We start from the raw sequence: 20159 nt of genomic DNA, 5'->3' as shown, positions 1-20159 counted from the left end.
GCTATAAGCTGCAACTACACTAAGGCTGTGTCTACATCGCACTTTCAGCAGTAAAACTTTTGTTAGTCAAGGGTGTGAAAAAACCACACCCCTGACCGACAAAAGTTTTACTGACAAAAAGCGCCAGCGTGGACAGCACTTTATCAGCAGGAGACACTCTCCCAGGGCCGGCCCACAACATTTTGGCACCTGAGGTGGGGAACTCAAATGACGCCCCGATGCCCCCTCACTTGGGCCAAAACTTTGAAAGGTCTCAATTCTGCCTTCTTCCTGTTCTACTCCTCTCAGGGTACTGCTCTGCTACCTACCCCAATAAAGGAGAACGAACAACTTAAAATGCCTTGTTCAAAAATTTTAAGTAACACTTAACTTTCACAAAAAGAAAAGGAGGACTTGTGGCACCTTAGAGACTAACAAATTTATTTGAGCATAAGCTTTCATGAGCTACAGCTCACTTCATTGGATGCATGCAGTGGAAAATACAGTGGGGAGATTTTATATACAGAGAACATGAAACAATGGGTGTTACCATAAACACTGTAACAAGAGCGATCAGGTAAGGTGAGCTATTACCAGCAGGAGAGGAAAAAAAACCCACAAACTTTTGTAGTGATAATCAAGGTGGGCCATTTCCCAGAAGTTGACAAGAACGTGTGAGGAACAGTGTGTGTGTGTGTGGGGGGGGGGAATAAACATGGGGAAATAGTTTTACTTTGTGTAATGACACATCCACTCCCAGTCTTTATTCAAGCCTAAGTTAATGGTGTCCAGTTTGCAAATTAATTCCAATTCAGCAGTCTCTTGTTGGAGTCTGTTTTTGAAGTTTTTTTGTTGAAAAATTGCCACATCTGTAATTGAGAGATTGAAGTGTTCTCCGACTGGTTTTTGAATGTTATAATTCTTGACGTCTGATTTGTGTCCATTTATTCTTTTACGTAGAGACTGTCCGATTTGGCTAATGTACATGGCAGAGGGGCACTGCTGGCACATGATGGCATATATCACATTGGTAGATGTGCAGGTGAACAAGCCTCTGATAGTGTGGCTGATGTGATTAGGCCCTATGATGGTATCCCCTGAATAGATATGTGGACAGAGTTGGCAACAGGCTTTGTTGCAAGGATAGGTTCCTGGGTTAGTGTTTTTGTGCATCCGATGAAGTGAGCTGTAGCTCACAAAAGCTTATGCTCAAATAAACTGGTTAGTCTCTAAGGTGCCACAAGTACTCCTTTTGTTTTTGTTGTGTGGTTGCTGGTGAGTATTTGCTTCAGGTTGGGGGGCTGTCTGTAAGCAAGGACTGGCCTGCCTCCCAAGAGCTGTGAGAGTGATGGGTCGTCCTTCAGGACTTTAACTTTCAAACGCCTGGACAGCAAATGTAACTTTTCTTGTCTGCATAGTAAACACTGGTATTATTATCTGTTTGAATAATCAAAGTGGTTCTTTCCATGCCTTCTTGGTTGCAAAGATTTGAACTTCTTCCTGAAGGTCCACAATCTGGGCCAGCTCATGCTCTATTGAGATGAAGGGGGCCTCCAAAAAAGTCTTTACACTTCACAGGAAGGTGAATGGCACCTCATACATGTGGAGAGATTAATGGATATTGATGTCAACACAAGTGCTACATCTGGGGGGAGGAATAGCTCAGTGGTTTGAGCATTGGCCTGCTAAACCCAGGGTTGAGAGTTCAATCTTTGAGGGGGTCATCTGGGGCAAAAATTGGGGATTGGTCCTGCTTTGAGCAGGGGGTTGGACTAGATGACCTCCTGAGGTCCCTTCCAAGCCCGGTATTCTATGAGATGGTTGCAAGGCCAACCAACCTCTCCTGTGTCATTGTGGAGTGTAGATGTGTTTTTATTAACTTCAGCTTGGAGAAGCTGCATTTTCCACTGGCAACTGTTACAGGAAGTGTTAGAAGTATGCGCAGAGCAACAAAAGCATTTGGAAAGAGTGTGGTCATCTTATTTGGGCATATATATTCCAGAACAACCTTTGGAGTTATTCCTGCTGAAATGTATCTTGAAAGGCCTTTCAGTTCATCATCTAAATCACTCGCATCAATATCACGCATGTCATCATGTGTCAACATTGTCTCTAGTGCCCTGCACTGCTGGTGTAGGTCTTCTTCAGGTATAGGGAGGAGTTTTAGAATATCATACAACATCCCAAATATACTGCTGTGTTGCTTGAGCTGCATGAAACGTTCTTCAACTGACTGTATTGCACAATCTAGCACCTGGTTAATCAAAATGTCTTCTTTGGTGACTCTTGTATTCTTGAATGGGTGGGAAAATAGCTTCAGTGTGAAGTTCCCCTGCCAACTTCTGTGCACTCTTCAGAACGTTCTGAAATCCCTCATCTGACCGGTAAGACTGTAGGTAGGACTTTGCTTTGTCCAGTTGTTCCATTGCTCCAGCTATATCAAGGTCAACACCTTGAAGTCTCTTGCTTACAACATTTATTTCAAACAGTACGTCATGCCACAACACTAAGCCACACAGAAATTTGAAGTTATGTATGTTTCTGGTGATTCTATTTCCCTCTGCCACTGTTCTCCCACGAACAGTTCCTGTCATAGCATTATCCTCCATAATGGCAACTATGGCATCATCTATCTTCCCAATTTGATGTTTGATAGGCTTCATCGCCTCCACTTGACTTTCCCATCGTGTTGCACTCAGTGGTTTCAGTGTCAGAGAGGATGTTCCCAGATGTTGCTTCAAAATTTGTCATCGATGAGCTGATGCAGAGAAAAATACATAGATGCTTTGAATTACATTAAAAAATTCAGCAGCCTCACTAGAAGCTGATGCTGCATCACTGACCACCAAGTTCAATGAATGAGAACTGCATGGGACAAAAAAAACGAGGGTTTAACTCAGATCCGTGTCTGCACTCCTCTGTTCTTTCCTCTCATGTTGGCACCTCTCATGTCAGCTATCGCAATTCCCATATCTTCCAGCTTTTTAAGAAGCACAATTGTCATACCAGCTCCTGTAGTATCATCAATGTCAATACATTCTAGAAAATGCTCTCTGACAGTCACCATTGCAGGGACATTTTCACTAGGTTCTGTTGTTGTTACAAAATGCACCATTAAAAGTCATTTGTTCCGTATGGCTGATGTCAGAGGTGCAGTCCAGAATAACAGAGTAATAACCTGCTGACTTCAGATCGGCCACAATCTTCTGTTTGACGTTTGTTGCCAGTAACTGAATGATCTTATTTTGAATTGTTTTTCCAAGGTAGTGGTGTGTGTACATTTCTTAGGTAGTGACTCTTCTTAGATGCTCCTGGAGTACAGCATCAAACTCAGTCATCAGCTCCACAATTTTAAGGAAGTTTCCATTGTTTGGCACATACAGCTGATCTGAAGTGCCATGCAGTGCTAGGTTTTGGGTAGTAAGCATTCTCACAATCGCAATGAGCCTTTTCAGAACATTTTGCCAGTAAAGAGACTCTGATGTAATCTTCTCTTGATGCTGATCATCTATGGTGGCCTTTAACCTCAGTCTCATCTCAAGCTCTTTCCACCTATGGAATGCTCTCTGGTGATTTGCTGCCTTCTCATGGCATGCCAGATTTCTAGCCAGATTTTTCCAGTCCTTTGTTCCTGTAGAACCCAATGTGGCTGGAACATTAGACTGGAAGAGTTTGCAACAAAAACACTATGCAGCATTCTGAGTTTTTGAGTACATAAGCCATGGCCTCTCCCCTTTGTCACCATTGGGGATTTCATCCCAGTAATGTGTTGGATGGAAACTTCTATTTTCATTGTCTCTGGGGAACATGAAGTTTTTCACTTGCTGTGGCCCATGCAGTACAAGGAAGTCCCTCAGGCTACTGCTCAAGTCGGTCCACAGTCCTGGATCGTCTAGACTTAAGGAACTAAACTCAGCAGCAGCTGTTTCTTGTGCCTCCACCACACTCTTCTCCTGCCTGCCTTTTATGTCTCTTGTACCCTCCTTCCTCCAGCACAGCACTCCACCGTCTCTGTGCATCTAGAGCAGAGAGAATACACATGCACCAGCAGCAGACACAATTTTCTACACTCTGGGTCCTAGTGGCGTCCCCACACAGTCTGGCACCTGAGGCGGCCGCCTCAGTTCATCTCATGGTTAGGCCATCCCTGCACTCTCCCAACGACAAAGCTACCGCGCCTCGTTGGAGGTGGTTTTATTTTGTCGGCAGGAGACCTTTTTTTCTGGCTAACAAAGAGTGGCTACACTGCACACCTTACAGCAGCACTGCTGTAGCGGTACACCTGTGTCACCCTAAGGTGCACAGTGTAGACATAGCCTTAGAGGGCGGTATAGCTATAACTAAACTTTCTAGTGTACACAAAGCCTACACTGGTTAGGGGTGTGATATATTAATTATTATTATTGCCAATGTAGTTATACCAGTAAAAGCTCTAGTATATATACAGTTATACCAATATAAAGGTGCCTTATAGCAATATAGTTTATTTCAGTTCCTGAACCAAAATAAGCTACATTGATATAAGAATTTTCATACTGATATAACTGTGTACACAACAGGAGTTTTTTTGCTGCTTTAACTATACCAGTACAGGTAAGGCAGCAAACCTTTCTAGTGTAGACAAGCCCTTCAAAACAAACACATAGCTGCAGCCAAGGCACTTTTAAAAACCACTCACTTTCTGCCATTTCTTTCACAGATTTTAAGGCCAAAAGGGACCATTCTGATCATCTAGTTTGACCTCCTGTATAGCACAGGCCAGAGAAGTGAACCCAGGGATTCCTGCATTGAACCCAATATTCTGTGGTTAAGCTAGGGTACATCTTTTCAAAAGACATTCACTCATGATTTTAAAACTCCAAGTGATGGAGAATGTGTGTATATAAATCTCCTCACTGTATTTTCCACTGAATGTATCCGATGAAGTGAGCTGTAGCTTACGAAAGCTTATGCTCAGATAAATTGAGCTCTAAGGTGCCACAAGTCCTCCTGTTCTTTTTGCAAATACAGACTAACACGGCTGCTACTCTGATTCCTGGGTAAGCTGTTCCAGTGATTAACTATTCCCACTGTTAAATTCTTTTCTGCAGGGATGGGCTCGTTGCTTACTCATTCTAAGTGGGACTTTCATGTCCCTCTACCTAAGTTGGAAAGAGATCAGTATTCTTTCCTTTCTACATATCTGTAACAGCCTCTGTTTCCCTTTATAACAGTTGTGTTGCTTGATTTTAGGGGATTAATATGATTATTTATATAAATTAAAAGGCTTGCCAATTGATCTGACCAGAAAATATGGTTCTTGTCCCGAAATCAGGCTACACAGAGTCTTTTGCAAGGACCCTCGGGATGTATGACAAGGACACTTATGCTGAGAATACAATACAGCCGTAGATACTTTTACTGACATAAGTGGAAAGTAATCAACCAGAATTAAAAAGGAAATAGGGCTGTTCTAGAGGTACATGTGGTATCCTTTACTATACAACTTCCTAGATTAACATACTGTCATCCTTCCTTGAGAACCTGGTGGTAAGAGACAAAGGACCAGCCTCGTCTCTGGCATGCCAAAAGAGTAGGTCCAGGTTCCTCAATGTTTGAGTGGAAGGTGAAAAATTTAGGAGGAGCTAGAAAGCTATAAAACCAGAAAACTAAGCCAAAAAAGACCCAAGAAAAAACTAACCTAACCCTAATCATGGTGGTTTGCCCTCTTGTGTACCCAACCTTCCATGTCCAATTTCCTCACCCACATCAAATCGGGGTGTTCATTCTCACATCTGTTATTTCTGGCCTGAATCAGTTTGGTGGCTATTTCCATGTTCTTTGTGGTGTACCTGTTAAGTTTATAGAGCACAGTCGCTTCGCAACTTCTCTATGTCAAAGATCACAAACATATGTACGCTAACTTGCTTTAACTCATCAGACAGGATGTGGCCTGTAGGTTTCTTGCATTACTGCCAAAAACTACTCTAATACAAAGCTATAAATCCATTATCAACAAACCCATAAGAAAGGATATAAGCAAGCAGGCTAGCCTTATGTGCTACAAAAGACATTCAATCATGATTTAAAAATTCCAAATGATAGAGAATTTAACACATTCCTGGGTAAGCTGTTCCATTAATTAATTACTCCCACTGTTAAATTCTTTTCTGCAGGGATGGGCTTCTTGCTCACTCATCCTAAGCGGGACTTTCATGTCCCTCCACCTAAACTGGAAAGAGATCAGTATTCTTTCTTTTTTATACACCAGTAACAGCCTCTGTTTGCCTCTATAACAGCTAAAATAGAAAATGAGCATGTGACTCCTCCTTATAACTGCTGATACAAGCTGATGTACACGTCACCTGGTAAAAGAAGTGTGCTGGAGTCACAAGGTGTGTGTTTTACATGAGGAGACTCAGCAAATACCCAGAGGCTAGTGGAGTGGCAGACTTCATCCAGGGCTAAGCTTGGATCTCCTGCTTTGCTGTCTCTACACAGAAACCACTAGCCAATGCTCTGCCAGACTGATTTTTGCCCACGTTTACATGTTTGTGCCATTTTAAAGAGTCAAGAAAGCGGTGACTTGACTTATATTAGTAACCCTGAGCAAATACATACGTGACCATCAGAATTTTCCACTGGCCTGGATAAAACAGCACTTTTTTGTACTTCAACAGCCATTATGGTTATGAAGAAAACTTTTAAAATGTTAACTGATGCACTGTTAACATCCTGAGTCTGCAGGAGCCTAACCTGACGGCTATGAGATGTATTAACTACCTCATTCATCTCAACGAGTGGTTGAATCTGAAACCTAATGATTACAACATTGATATTTAAATTGTCAACTATTTCACTGCTGATCATTTAAGCAGAAAGTTCAATCTAACTTGCTTAGCCTACCACCCTAAACCTCTCAGCACATTTCCTAATGATCCAAAAACTTCAGCTGTTTTCTACCCAAGTTCCTCTGACAACTTTCGTAAGACGGTTCTCTGTTGTCAGCACAAAAATCTGCAGCAAGTTAAAACTGACGGCCTGATTTAAAGTAATTGGAAAGACTCCCATTGACTTCATTTGGCTTTGGCTCAGGCCCTGAAATTGTACAGACAGTAGAAAATAAATTGAATTTATTACCAAAATAAATAACCAGGGCTCCTACACTGAATGGAATCTTTATATTTCATTCAGTGAAAACCTCTATTTTTAAATTTAAATGAAGCTGCCACAAAATCTGCAGACTCCTTCACAGGAGGATCACAGAATCCAGGAGCCTTGCTATCAAATTTGGATCCAGCTTGCTGCAAAGTTTATGATCAAAATATTCACAGAGAAGGGATGTCCTTTGATCTAGACTCCTTCAGAATGGGTAGTTTTTTCTCTTCCTGTCACCTATAGAGTGGAGGGAGGTCCTTCGGATACCAGCACAGGATGGGGGGCGAGGGGGGGAGAGAGAATGCTGCGGGCCTCTATCATTCAGGCAGCTCCTGTTGCTAAGATGGAAATCCAGAAAGCTGGGGATGAGTGCTGGGGGAATGGAGAATCCCTGCATAACCTACATTCCATACACGCAGCAACACATGACCTGAGGTTCTGACATGACCTCTTCCTATCTCTGCATCACTTTCTTCTGTCCATTCCCACCCCCAACCCCTCCCAATCTGGTATGGAACCTTAAGTCTCTTTTAGTTACTGGAACTGAAAAGCTTAACTAAGGCCCCCAACATGCCAGCTGAACTTTGTTTCCAACAGCTGACAAGATACAGCACTGTTACCCTGAAGCTCTGTGTACCTTCAACAGCCTTTCCAGATTTGCTATTACCACCACCAATCAGTTTCACAATTACATTTCCAAAATATCATCTCCTGTGTACAAATCTCATGGGGTACCTTGAGCTATGGAGTGAAGGAATTCCAAATATATGAATCATCCAAAGGGTATTAAACCAGGCCATCTAGCAACCCAAGCAATATAAATGGATTATGTATTTGGCCTATGTTTAAGAAAGAAGGTGCCACAAATTCTCCGTCCCCCCTCATTCTCTCTCTTTTTTATAAATGAACCATGATAATTGGGTTGATTCCAAAATGTGAGAGCATTCTGAATTTTCCTTTTACTTTAGCAAAAGCTATTATATTTCCCTTTTTTTGGAATGTAAGTCTATTCACTCCTGGCTAATACTGCCATCTGCTGGAAAAATTGGTTACTGTAGGTAATAATATATTCTTTTTAATGTGCATACAGATGCTTCTATATTTTTTAAGCTTGTCCTCTTCCATCTTATACTAGCATCCAACTTTTAAGTTCTATGTCTCAATTACTGAGACTATTTATATGGCACAATCTGAACCACAAATTTGGAGTTTTAGAGAGCATATGGCACTTTTTACTATATGTATCTCTTAAATTCAGATTTGACGACTTTACTGACATCTAAGTTTTGACAGCACTGAGCCCTGCAAAGCCCACATAATGCCGAGACACAAAGCTGGTTTCCATCATGTATTGTGTGATACCAACAAAACGGTCAGGTAAGCTCTTACTGTGAGAATTTGTGAGTTTTTTTATTACTGATCATAGGAAAAGAGACAGAAAAATGCCGAGCCTGATTTTCAGACCCCAGGACCAGCATCTAGAATCAGCTTTAAAACTCTAACTGACCCAATCTGATCTCCACTAAGAGGATAAAAAGGAAACAGGAAGATACCATTTTTACAGTTTCTCTTCTAACTCACTGGAGCATAAGTTACTTACCCCAGGAATCTCCAGCAATTCTGAGACAAGAATAGGCAACTTCAGGGCAGCCACACTTCCAGTAACACCCACCAGGACATTGTACTTCTTTTGTGGTGTGGGCAAGCTGTTTTGTGGGGAAGGCTGTGGCTCTGTAAGGCTTAAGGGCTCCATTATGCACCTTGACGACAATCAAATCTACAAACAAGGAGAAACAGACTTTACCAGCCCTCCTTCAAACTCAGAGCTGGATTTACCCAATGATAGATGTGCAGAGAAATTGGTGATTTGCTTCCCTACACAGAATATCAGTAAGTGTCCTCAAAACACTCTTCAGTTCAGAACAATATAAACTGATCCATGAAGTGTCACACTTCTTTTAGTAATCAGGTGGGAAGGTCACCATAACATTCTGCTCCTCAGCAGTTAACATATTATTTTAAAGGTCACATCAGGGTTAACTGTGAAATTAACTTAACAATTTAAAAAATATTAGGTATTATGGCTCAAAGCACTCAATGTGCATTCACCAGAAGGGACTGCTTGTGATCAAGGGTTATATGAATGATGGCTGCCATTTTGGAGGCCACCAGAAATTGATCCAGAGCTAAATGGATATGTTGCTACAGCATGAGCTAAAGAGTCAGGTTCTGTAGTGTGGGGATGTAACAGACTCACATGCTCTGTGGATTGGGCATGGAGGGACACATGTAACACACACTCACCAGTGGGGTACATTTGCAACGTGCAAATCCTCAGAGTCGGGAACTCTGATCCACCTCTCATTGAAGTAAATCGGATCCTTTCCACATCCGGAATAGCCCAATTGGTGAAAGTGAGCTAGCAAAAGTATTTACAGGATACCAGGAGGTAAAACAGGTGGTCTTGAGGTAACGTTTCAAAATCTTTAGAGGAATCCCGTATTATTGTCAATTAACAGAGAGGCACAATGGAAGGGATCCCTTCCAGTGTTATTAAGGGAAGCAAAATTATCAACATTATTGAAAAGTGGAAGGATCTTAGTAGATCCTAAATCAGGTCACCCAGTTTTAGGCTCAATCCTGTGAGGTGATAAGCAATCTGACCCTGATCCAGAAAAACCCTTAACCACTTGCTTAATTTTAAGTACATGAGTAGTCTGTGGCCCCCACGGCTTGGGATCAGTATACTCAGTACCTTGCAGAATCTTCACCATTAAATAACAAGTTTTTAGATAAAAGACTTGAAAATAGACAGCTTAGATTCATGCTTCAGGACCTGTCAGGCTTTGTTCTGGAAGGTCAACAGAAATAAATGTAAAGAGGCTACTTCACTTGTCCAAATTGGTACAGGATTTAGAGTCTGCTGTTAATATGGAAAAGGCACGTGACTCAGTTGAGCTGGATACCTTCATTCTCTACCAGGAGTAACAAAAAAATGGTTATTTACCTCTCATAACTGATGTTCTTTGAGTGATTGCTCATGTGCATTCCAATAGGTGTGTGCGCGCACCGCGTGCAACATCGCCAGAAGCTTTTCCCTAGCAGTACCCGTCGGGTCAGCTGTGGAGACCCCGAGAGAGGCGCCTTCATGGCGGTGTATATATGTCCCTGCCGACCCGCTGCCTGCTCAGTTCCTTCTTGCCGGAATACTCCGACAGTGGGGAGGCAGGCAGGATTTGGAATGTACATAAGCAACACATCTCGAAGAACAAGTTATGAGAGGTAAGTAGCCATGTTTTCTTCTTCGAGTGATTGCTTATGTGCATTCCAATAGGTGACTTCCAAGCAGTTACCCTGGGGGAGAGGTCAGAGTTCACCTAACTGCCGAGTGCAGGACTGCACTACCAAACCCAGCATCATCACTCACCTGCTGGGTAATGGCGTAGTAGGAAGTGAAGGTGTGGACTGAAGACCAGGTTGCCACCTTGCAAATGTCCTGGATAGGCACCTGCACCAGGAAAGCTGCGGATGCTGCCGGCACTCTGGTAGAGTGAGCCGTAATCAGTGGGGCTGGAACTTTAGCTAGGTCATAGCAAGTCCTGATGCAGGACATGATCCATGACGATATGCGCTGTGATGAGATCGGGAGCCCCCTCATTCTTTCTGCAATAGCAATAAAGAGCTGTGGTGACTTACGAAATGGCTTTGTGCATTCAATGTAAAATGCTAAGGCCTGTCTAACGTCCAAGGAATCGAACATGCACTCCCTGTGAGTGCCATGGGGTTTAGGGAAGAACACAGGTAAAATTATGTCCTGGTTCACATGAAACTGGGAGACAATCTTAGGCAGGAATGCAGGTTGGGGACATAGCTGCACCCTGTCTTTATAAAATACTGTGTACGAAGGTTCAGAGGACAGTGCCCAGAGTTTGGATACCCTCCTAGTGGTGATTATAGCCACCAGGAAAACCACCTTCCAGGAAAGGTAGGAGAGAGGGCAGGTAGCCATGGGCTCAAAGGGGGGCACCCATGAGTGAGGACAGGACCAGGTTGAGGTCTCGGGGGGGACGGGCCAACATACTGGAGGATAAAGTCTGTCAAGGCCCTTAAGAAACCTGCTCACCATGGGATTACCAAACACTGAACCCCCCGCCATTCCCAGGTGGAAGGCCGAAATGGCCGCGAGGTACACCCTTAGGAATGATATTGCTAACCCTTGGTGCTTGAGATCTAAAAGATAATCCAAAATAAAGGAAATTGGGGCTGATTGCGGCTCTGTTCCCCTTTGTCGAGACCAAATGGAGAAACGCTTCCACTTAGCCAGGTACGTGGCTCGAGTGCAGGGTTTCCTACTCCCCAGCAGGACCTCCCTAACCGAGTGCGAGCACTGAAGCACAAGAGGGTTCAGCCATGGAGCTCCCATGCCATGAGGTGGAGTGACTCCAGGTTGGGGTACTGTAGACGGCCGTGGTCCTGTGAGATTAGGGTTGGACAGAGAGGGAGCGCTACTGGTCTATTCACTGAGAGGTTCAGTAACATGGTGAACCAGTGGTGACGGGGCCATGCTGGCACTATGAGAATTAAGAAAGCCCTGTCCTGAGGAGTCTTGAAGCGCACCCTGTGTATGGTGGGAATGGCGGGAATGTGTACAGCAGGTGACCCATCCATGACAAGTGAAAGGCATCTGCGGTGGAGCCTGGGCTGTGGTTGAGGAAGCAGCAGAATCTGGGGCACTTCCTGTTGCTCTGCGTCGTGAACAGGTCCGTGTGGGGAGAGCCCCACCTCTGGAAAATTAAGAGAGCGATGTCCGGTCTGAGGGAACACTCGTGTCCATGGAACAAGCGACTGAGGCAGTCTGCCAGCTCGTTCTGCACCCCCAGAAGGTGCGACACCTGTAGGTGTATGGAGTGGGTGATACAAAAGTCCCATAGTGTGAGGGCTTCTCAACAGAGGGGAGAGGAACGAGCACCACCCTGTTTGTTTATATAGAACATCACTGCAGTATTGTCCATGAGCACCGATACGCACATGCCCTACAGACAGGCCTGAAACGCTAGGCATGCCAGGCAAACTGCCCTCAGCTCCCTCACGATGTGCAGCAATAGGTCTGCATGGGACCAGAGGCTCTGGGTTCTGATATTGCCCAGATGCGCTCCCCAACTGAGTGCCGACGCATCTGTGACAAGGAAAAGCATGGGTTGGGGTTTTGCAAAGGGTACTCCAGCACAAATCAGCTGTGGTTGCAGCCACCATTGGAGAGAGTGGAGAATTTGAGGCGGGAGGGTCACGATTGAGTCCAATGGGTCCCTACCCAGTCTGTGCACCTGTGCTAACCATGTCTGGAGGGGCCAGAGGCACAGCCTGGCATGCTGTATCACGTACGTACAGGCCGCCATATGACCCAGTAGTCTCATACAATTCCTGGCTGTGGTTGTGGGGAAGTGGAGGAGGGTCTGGATAATGTCCATGAGCGCTCTGAAACGCAGTTCCGGAAGGAACGCCCTCGCGCACGTGGAGTCCAAGAGAGCACCGATTAACTCTATTGTTTGTGTGTGGGATCAATGTGGACTAGGGCTCATTCAATACAAGTCCCAACCTGTGAAACATAGCCCGGGCCAGGGATACGTGCTCCACCACATGTGCTTGGGACTCGGCCTTGATGAGCCAGTCGTCCAAATACGGGAACACCTGCACCTGCAGAGGAAGGCTGCCACTACCATCATACACGTGGTGAACACCCGGGAGGCCACTGAAAGGCCAAATGGGAGCACCCTGAACTGGTAGTGCTGACCATGAATCTGAGAAAGCATCTGTGGGCTGGAATAACAGCAATGTAAAAATACGCGTCCTTCAAGTCAAGGGCGGCGTACCAGTCTCCCAGATCCAGGGACGGAATGATGGCGGCCAGAGAGACCATGCAAAACTTCACCTTTTTTATGTATGTGTTGAGGTCTCGTGGGTCCAGGATAGGCCGAAGACCGCCCTTGGCCTTGGGGGATGAGGAAATAGCGGGAGTAGAACCCCTTGCCCCTGAATTCCTGAGGAACCTCCTCTATTGCCCCTAGAGCTAGGAGCAATTGTACCTCTTGTAAAAGGAGTTGCTCATGAGAGGGGTCCCTGAAGAGGGATGGGGAAGGGGGGTGGGAGGGCAGAAGGGAACAGAATTGGATAGAATATCCCGCCCCACCGTGCTGAGGACCCAGCAGTCTGATGTGATCTGAGACCAAGCACGGTAGAAGCGGGAAAGTCGATTCACAAAGCAGGGGGAAGGATCCAGGGGGAAGGATCCAAGAAGACGACTGGTGCGCCGTCCTCGTGCGCATCTTCAAAAGTTGGGTTTGGAGCCGGGGGGCTGTTTGGTTGAACCCTGGCCTAGGTCCGAGGAGGATTGCGGTGGGCGCCTCCTGTTATTTCTGCCCCTCCTCCTAGGTGGATCCCGCTGAGGGAGCCCCGGGTAGAAACGGGACAGGGGCTGAGATCTAAAGGGCTTTCTCTGAGGCGCTGGGGTGTGTAGCCCCAGAGACTTCAGAGTTGCCCGTGAATCCTTCAGGCTGTGAAGGCGCATGTCCGTATTTTGAGCAAACAGGCCCGCACAGTCAAAGGGGAGGTCCTGAATTGTATTTTGGACCTCAGGTGGGATCCCTGAAACCCGAAGCCACACACTGTGCCTCATAGCCATGGCGGTGGCCATGGTTCTAGCTGCAGAGTCCGTTGCATCCAGGGCTGCCTGGAGGGCCATCCTAGAGACCACTCTACCTTCTCAAGGAGCGCACGGAACTCCCTGCGAGAATCAGCCAGGATTAACTCTTGGAATTTAGCCAACCATCTCCAGGAATTGAAAGCGTATCGGCTAAGCACCGCTTGCTGATTCGCTACCCGAAGCTGGAGCCCCCCAGTCAAATAGACTTTACGGCAAAGGAGATCCAGCTTCTTGGCGTCACGTGACTTAGATGTGGGGCCTGGTAGACCCTGCTGCTCCTTGTAGTTTGCCACATCAACCACCAGAGTCCCCGGTTGGGGGTGGGTAAACAGGTGCTCATAGCCCTTTTGTGGCAGAAAGGAGAGTCCCTCGACCTCTTTAGCCACTGGTAGTGTAGAGGCCAGGGTTTGCCAGAGCACCTTCATGGTGTTCTGAATTGTCCTTATGAGGGGCAAAGCTACTCTGGAAGGACCCTCAGTGGTGAGGATGTCCACCATCGGATCTGAGTCTTCCATAACCTCAACCTCCAGGCAGAAGAGGTTAACTGCTACCCTCCTAAGCAGGTCCTGGTGGCCTTTGGTATCCATTTGTATCCTTTGGGACTTTGGTATCCTCGTCCAGCGAAGAGAAGGAAGAGGTTCCTAGGACAGGGTCTTTCTGCCCCTCAGGTTCTCTGGAGGCCGGGTCAGGTGCCTCAAAGCACCCTGCGACCGGAGGTCCAGGTGCCACCGACGTCAGTGGAGGAGGGGGCGTGCTTGACTGTGGCCACTCAACAGCCCTGTCCTGTAAGGGATCCTCAGGGGCCCTAGGGGTGTGGCGTTCCATCGACGTCACCGATGGAGGGGTACAGGGGGGCCGATACCACAGATACCAGCCTAGATCCCTGACCTTGAGCCTGGTGGTAGGCGCAGGGGGTCCAAAAAGGCCATTGCACTGGGCCCTGTCACTGGGGTGGCCAAGTGGCAACTGGTGCCGGTTGTTCCGCCAACCTATGGTGCCGGGATCGGTGCTGGGACTGGGAGCGGTAGTGGCTGCGTCTGGACACAGACGATTCCACGTCTGACTCTGACGAGTATTCTGTACCCAACCATGGGGGAGCGGAGCCCGACGGTGCCGGGGAGCAGTATCGGGGAGACGGACCTTGGCGCCACAACATCATGAGCTTCCCCCGATGATGAATCCACGGCTTCGGCACCGCCATCAGCATCGGTGTCATGACCGGTGTCATAATTGCCCGCAGTGCTGGGCACAAGGCCACAGTCGGTGCCGTTGCCTGTGCTACTGGTGGTGCCTAAGTTTGCAGGGCCAGGTACTGCGCCGTCATATCAATGAGGTCTTGAGGCGCCCCATATGTGTCCGGAGTGGAGGGGAGGTCAAGCTCTTCCTCCAAATCGTCGCAGGTAGGCGAGTCCATTCTCGCCGCAGTCAACGGCACCGGTTCTTGGGGATCAGACCGAGGGTGTCCCGCCGGAGGACGCACCCCACTGGAATCCCCCCTTGGCTTCCTGACAGGGGAACATCCCCGTCTGGTTTCTTTTTCTTATGCAGCACTCCCTTGAGACTGTGAACAATGCCACCGTGAGGCACTGGCCTTGCGGGCTGGGGAGCGGTGCAGGTGCTCCTTGGCGGAGTCCTTCCTTGGTGCTGGGACATCCTGCACCGAGGCCGGTGTGCTGTGCACCGAGGGTGCCAGTGTCGGCTCAGGCTGTGGCTGAAGGGCCGACTCCATCAAGAGGAGCTTCAGGCTATAGTCCCGCTCCCTCTTAGTCCTGGGTCTGAAGCTCCTGCAAATAGGGCACTTATCTGTCTGATGGCCCTTCCCGAGGCACTTGAGACAGGCGGCATGCGGATCACTTGTTGACACAGAAAAAAAAAAAAGGAGTACCTGTGGCACCTTAGAGACTAACCAATTTATTTGAGCATAAGCTTTCGTGAGCTACAGCTCACTTCATCGGATGCATACTGTGGAAACTGCAGAAGACATTATATACACAGAGACCATGAAACAATACCTCCTCCCACCCCACTCTCCTGCTGGTAATAGCTTATCTAAAGTGATCACTCTCCTTACAATGTGTATGATAATCAAGTTGGGCCATTTCCAGCACAAATCCAGGTTTTCTCACCCTCCGCCCCCCCCACACACAAACTCACTCTCCTGCTGATAATAGTTTATCCAAAGTGACCACTCTCCCTACAATGTGCATGATAATCACGGTGGGCCATTTCCAGCACAAATCCAGGTTTTCTCACCCTCCGCCTCCCCCCCCTCCCCCAAACTCACTCTCCTGCTGGTAATAGCTCATCCAAAGTGACCACTCTCCTTACAATGTGTATGATAATCAAGGTGGGCCATTTCCAGCATAAATCCAAGTTTCACCAGAACGTCTGGGGGGGGGGGGCGGGGGGGTTGGAAAAAACAAGGGGAAATAGGCTACCTTGCATAATGACTTAGCCACTCCCAGTCTCTATTTAAGCCTAAATTAATAGTATCCAATTTGCAAATGAATTCCAATTCAGCAGTTTCTCGCTGGAGTCTGGATTTGAAGTTTTTTTGTTGTAAGATAGTGACCTTCATGTCTGTAATTGCGTGACCAGAGAGATCGAAGTGTTCTCTGACTGCTTTATGAATGTTATAATTCTTGACATCTGATTTGTGTCCCACACCTCTCGCATACTTTAAACCCCTGCAACCGAGGCATGCCCCGGAGCCGGGGAGAGTAGAACGGGGGAAACCCCCCCGCCCCGAAGTAAGATAAACTAATCTAATCTACAACTATTAACAACTAACTAACAACTATTTACACTAGAAACAAGGGAACCACTAGGTAAGGCACTTGCAAAGCAAGAGACTAAGCTGTTCCAACGACCGTCATGGGCAGTAAGAAGAAACTGAGCAGGCAGCGGGTTAGCAGGGACATATATACATATATACACCGCCATGAAGGCGCCACTCTAAGGGACTCCACAGCCGACCCGACGGGTACCGCTAGGGAAAAGCTTCTGGGGATCGTGTACACGGCGCGCGCACACACCTACTGGAATGCACATGAGCAATCACTCAAAGAAGAATGCATGTGGTTGTTTTTTAATAAATCAGTCACATATATGCACCTTGGATCTCATACAAGAGTTATCAGCATCATCACTTGCTTCATAGGAGCACCAAGAACCCAGTCAGAGATTAGACCCCCTGATGTAATAGGTGGGCAAAACAGACCAACGAAGTGGAGGATGAGATAGCCATGAAGCAAACACAGTTTAGCAGAAAAGCAGAAGTCACATCTTGCCACTTGCCTAACCAATGCCAGCCAAGAGTGTTAATATCTTGTGCATCACAGCAGAAGCAGATTAGAGTTACCACAAGCAATTACACTTCCTGAAATAACTGATGTATGAACTTACGTTTAAGGCACAAGACTAGGATTCAAGTTTGAGTCACTGCCCAGTTCTGTAACAGAGAACCTGTGTGATGTTCGGCAAGACACTTAGTCTCCCTGTACTTCTGATCTATAAAATGGGGAGAATATTATTTCCTTTCTCCCACCTTTTGTCTGGCTTGGTCTAAACTTAAAATTTTAGGTTGACATAGCCACATTACTGAGGGGTGTGAAACTATGCCAACCTAAGCCCCACACAGGTTCAGCTAAGCCAACAGAAGAATGCTTTCATCAACCTAGCTACCATCACTTGGAGAGGTGGTGTTCCTTGTTTGATGAAAAAACCCCTTCCGTTAGCTTAAATTGCATTTACATTACAGGGTTATGGTATCATAGCTACAGCACCATAGCAATGCCACTATACTGCAGACATAGCCTCTCTCTCAGTAAGTGTTTGCACAGCGCTTAACACAATAGGTATGTGATCTCTGCTGGAGCTTCTAGGCAATATTGTGATATAAATAGTAATAATAATGACTTTTTCAGGATTCTGAATCACTTGGGAGACATCCATTAAATAGTAAAGATTACTTAAAACACCTCTCTTTAAAATGAACTTCAGATAAATTTGGGCAAATGGGTGATGGGTCTCTAACAATAAGCAAGATACGGTACCAAGTAATTTGAATAAATTACCCACAAAGGGACCATTTATGTTTATAAAAAGATCTAATATCCTAAAAATGAACACGCTACTGAAATTTTTATACGTTTTCCATTGTTTGCCTATGAACTTATGACATTTTTCCAAAATACTTGATCGATTATTTATAATTTAATGAAAAACAAAATCACCCAGGGCAAATTTATCCCCTGATCCTGCAGTTCACTGCACAGAAACTAAGGCCATCACACATGAACCACTCATCGTAACAAATTTTTAACTTTGGCACGAGGTTTTAACATATTAGAAAATTAAAACTCATTTTCATTATGGCCATTATATTAAAATGACTGAAGACAATGGAAATCTGCTCAGATCGCAGTGGTCCATCCACACATCATAAGTTGAGGAATCAGAGCCTAACTTTGTTAATGCTGTCTTATAATACAAGGGATATATAGGTAACCTACCCTCCAAAATATTGCTCAAAGGTTCAGTTTCTTTTGTCTTGGGGACAGGGACATTCGATTTATGTATTGGCTAAGGTAACTCAGGATACTGTAACATCTTACAATGTTTTATCTATATTCAATTTAAATGAAATTAAGGCCATCACAAATGATTCAGTAGGAACAGGGGTTGGGTTTTTTTTGGCATAACTCCCATATGACTATTAAATAATAACTCTAAATCACCAGCCTATCCCTGTCCTAAACTTTGCAAAAGAAAATTACACAATTAGGTTAATAAATATCATTTTGAAAGATTAATGAAAAAAATTAAAAGTGTGATATTCCAGCTAGTTATTTCTTCTGATTCTTTATTTAACTGGAGCTTTGGGAAATTAACTGGAAGAGCCTTAAATGAATATTTTGGAAAGTAAAATGATTAAAATACAAGCAAGAACTAAAGGACTGATAATCATGGGGATACTTCTGAAAGATTGCTAGAGAGGTGAAATACAGAATTAATTACAATTGATTAACTAAACTCATTTGGGGAAGACTGAGGTATAAACAAATGTGTAGGAATGCATATTACACATAGGATGTTATTTAATTTTCAAAACATATATAACACTCAAACAAATGAATATCTATAATCTAGGTATTTATACCACACTAAACATTTTTAAATAAATATATAAAGCTAGTGGTGGAAGCTGGGGGACGATATACAACTTCCCAGACTAAATGTAAAATAAATGTTAGGGATTTCTGGTTCTGATCCAAAGTCAACTGAAGTCAATGGGAGTCTTTCCATTGACTTTAGATAAGACCCTTTATGCATGTGGTTTGGAAAGGTAGAAGACTGCAAAGCTTTGGTTACAGTTATATACAAGATTTGCTGGATGTGTTTGGTTTATTTAGTCCAAATGTTTGAATTATATATTATTTTCCAAATGCTCAAAGTGCTAAGCCCCTATTATACGTGGAGTTGGTAGTGACATCATAGTTAAGGTTACCAAACCCCTTCCACTTTAATGCACTGTTTTCAAGTCTTTATAACCTTGCCAGACTTCAATCATTTGGGCTGAAATGCTTGGTCTTTGCCTCAGGCTGATTTTTGTTTAATAAAAAAACAAAACAAAACTGTTCTTCAGAATAAGGTCAGAGTTTTACATATACTCAGAACATCTTAGAGAGGCTTGCTGCTAAAATCTCTGAAGATTTAGTCTGCATTCAGCATGCTCCCTAACCGCACAGACCTTGAGCTCCTGAGAGAACACTGCAACAGCAAAAGCTGCTGTCCCTTTGGCCTATGGGAAGGCATGCTGAACTGAGAGCCAGAAGGGCCCATGAGTTGTTGTCTCAGCTCTTCCATCAATTGGTGTCGATAATTCCACGTTCTTCACAGCCCTTATTATTGAACAAGGCCTCATTCCCCTAATTTAGAAGGCAGATAAGTATAACTCCCCCCATTTTACATGGGGAAAATGACAGGTTGCACAAGGCCACTTCAGGAAGAGCTGGGAATAAATCCCTTGTCCAGATCCTCAAAGATATTTAGGCACCTAACTCCATTTGGAGGTGCATTTTAGAGACACAGTACAGTCCCATGTGTCTCTAACATCTGACCAACATCTCAGTTAGCCATGTTACTTTCAGAATAAATGTGCCACTCTATGTGCTTGGCTGTGCTTTCTGTAACCATTGGACCTCTCTCATCTCCAAAGACAAGAATGAAATCCAATAATATTGATGTCGTCAGATGCCACCACCGTGGTGCTCTGCTCAATGTTGATAACAGTCAGCTGCGTGCGTGTGTTCCCTCTGTGTGCTGCCACGACTCTGCAGGT

General features: G+C 45.2%; 1 protein-coding gene across 10 annotated transcripts in view; it reads right to left on the bottom strand.

Moving 5' to 3' along the window:
• Positions 1-20159, bottom strand: part of PPCDC (phosphopantothenoylcysteine decarboxylase) — a 56771-nt gene that overhangs the window by 27945 nt on the left and 8667 nt on the right. For 3 of the 10 annotated variants that reach the window (XM_027828152.3, XM_043524225.1, XM_037909973.2), the window contains exons 1-2: positions 9421-9535; positions 8717-8893 (exon numbers count right to left, since the gene is read on the bottom strand). In XM_027828152.3, coding sequence (XP_027683953.1) covers positions 8717-8869 — 153 coding nt within the window. In that variant the 5' untranslated portion in view covers positions 8870-8893; positions 9421-9535. Of the gene's footprint in view, positions 1-8716; positions 8894-9420; positions 10523-10543; positions 15720-17221; positions 17268-20159 lie in introns of those variants that run through there. The other 7 variants (XM_043524222.1, XM_043524223.1, XM_043524221.1 and 4 more) reach the window with 6 other exon arrangements.

The sequence above is a fragment of the Chelonia mydas genome, chromosome 10 (genome assembly GCF_015237465.2).
Source record: "Chelonia mydas isolate rCheMyd1 chromosome 10, rCheMyd1.pri.v2, whole genome shotgun sequence".
NCBI lineage: Eukaryota > Metazoa > Chordata > Testudines > Cheloniidae > Chelonia > Chelonia mydas.
This window is presented reverse-complemented; position numbering and strand designations above follow the sequence as displayed.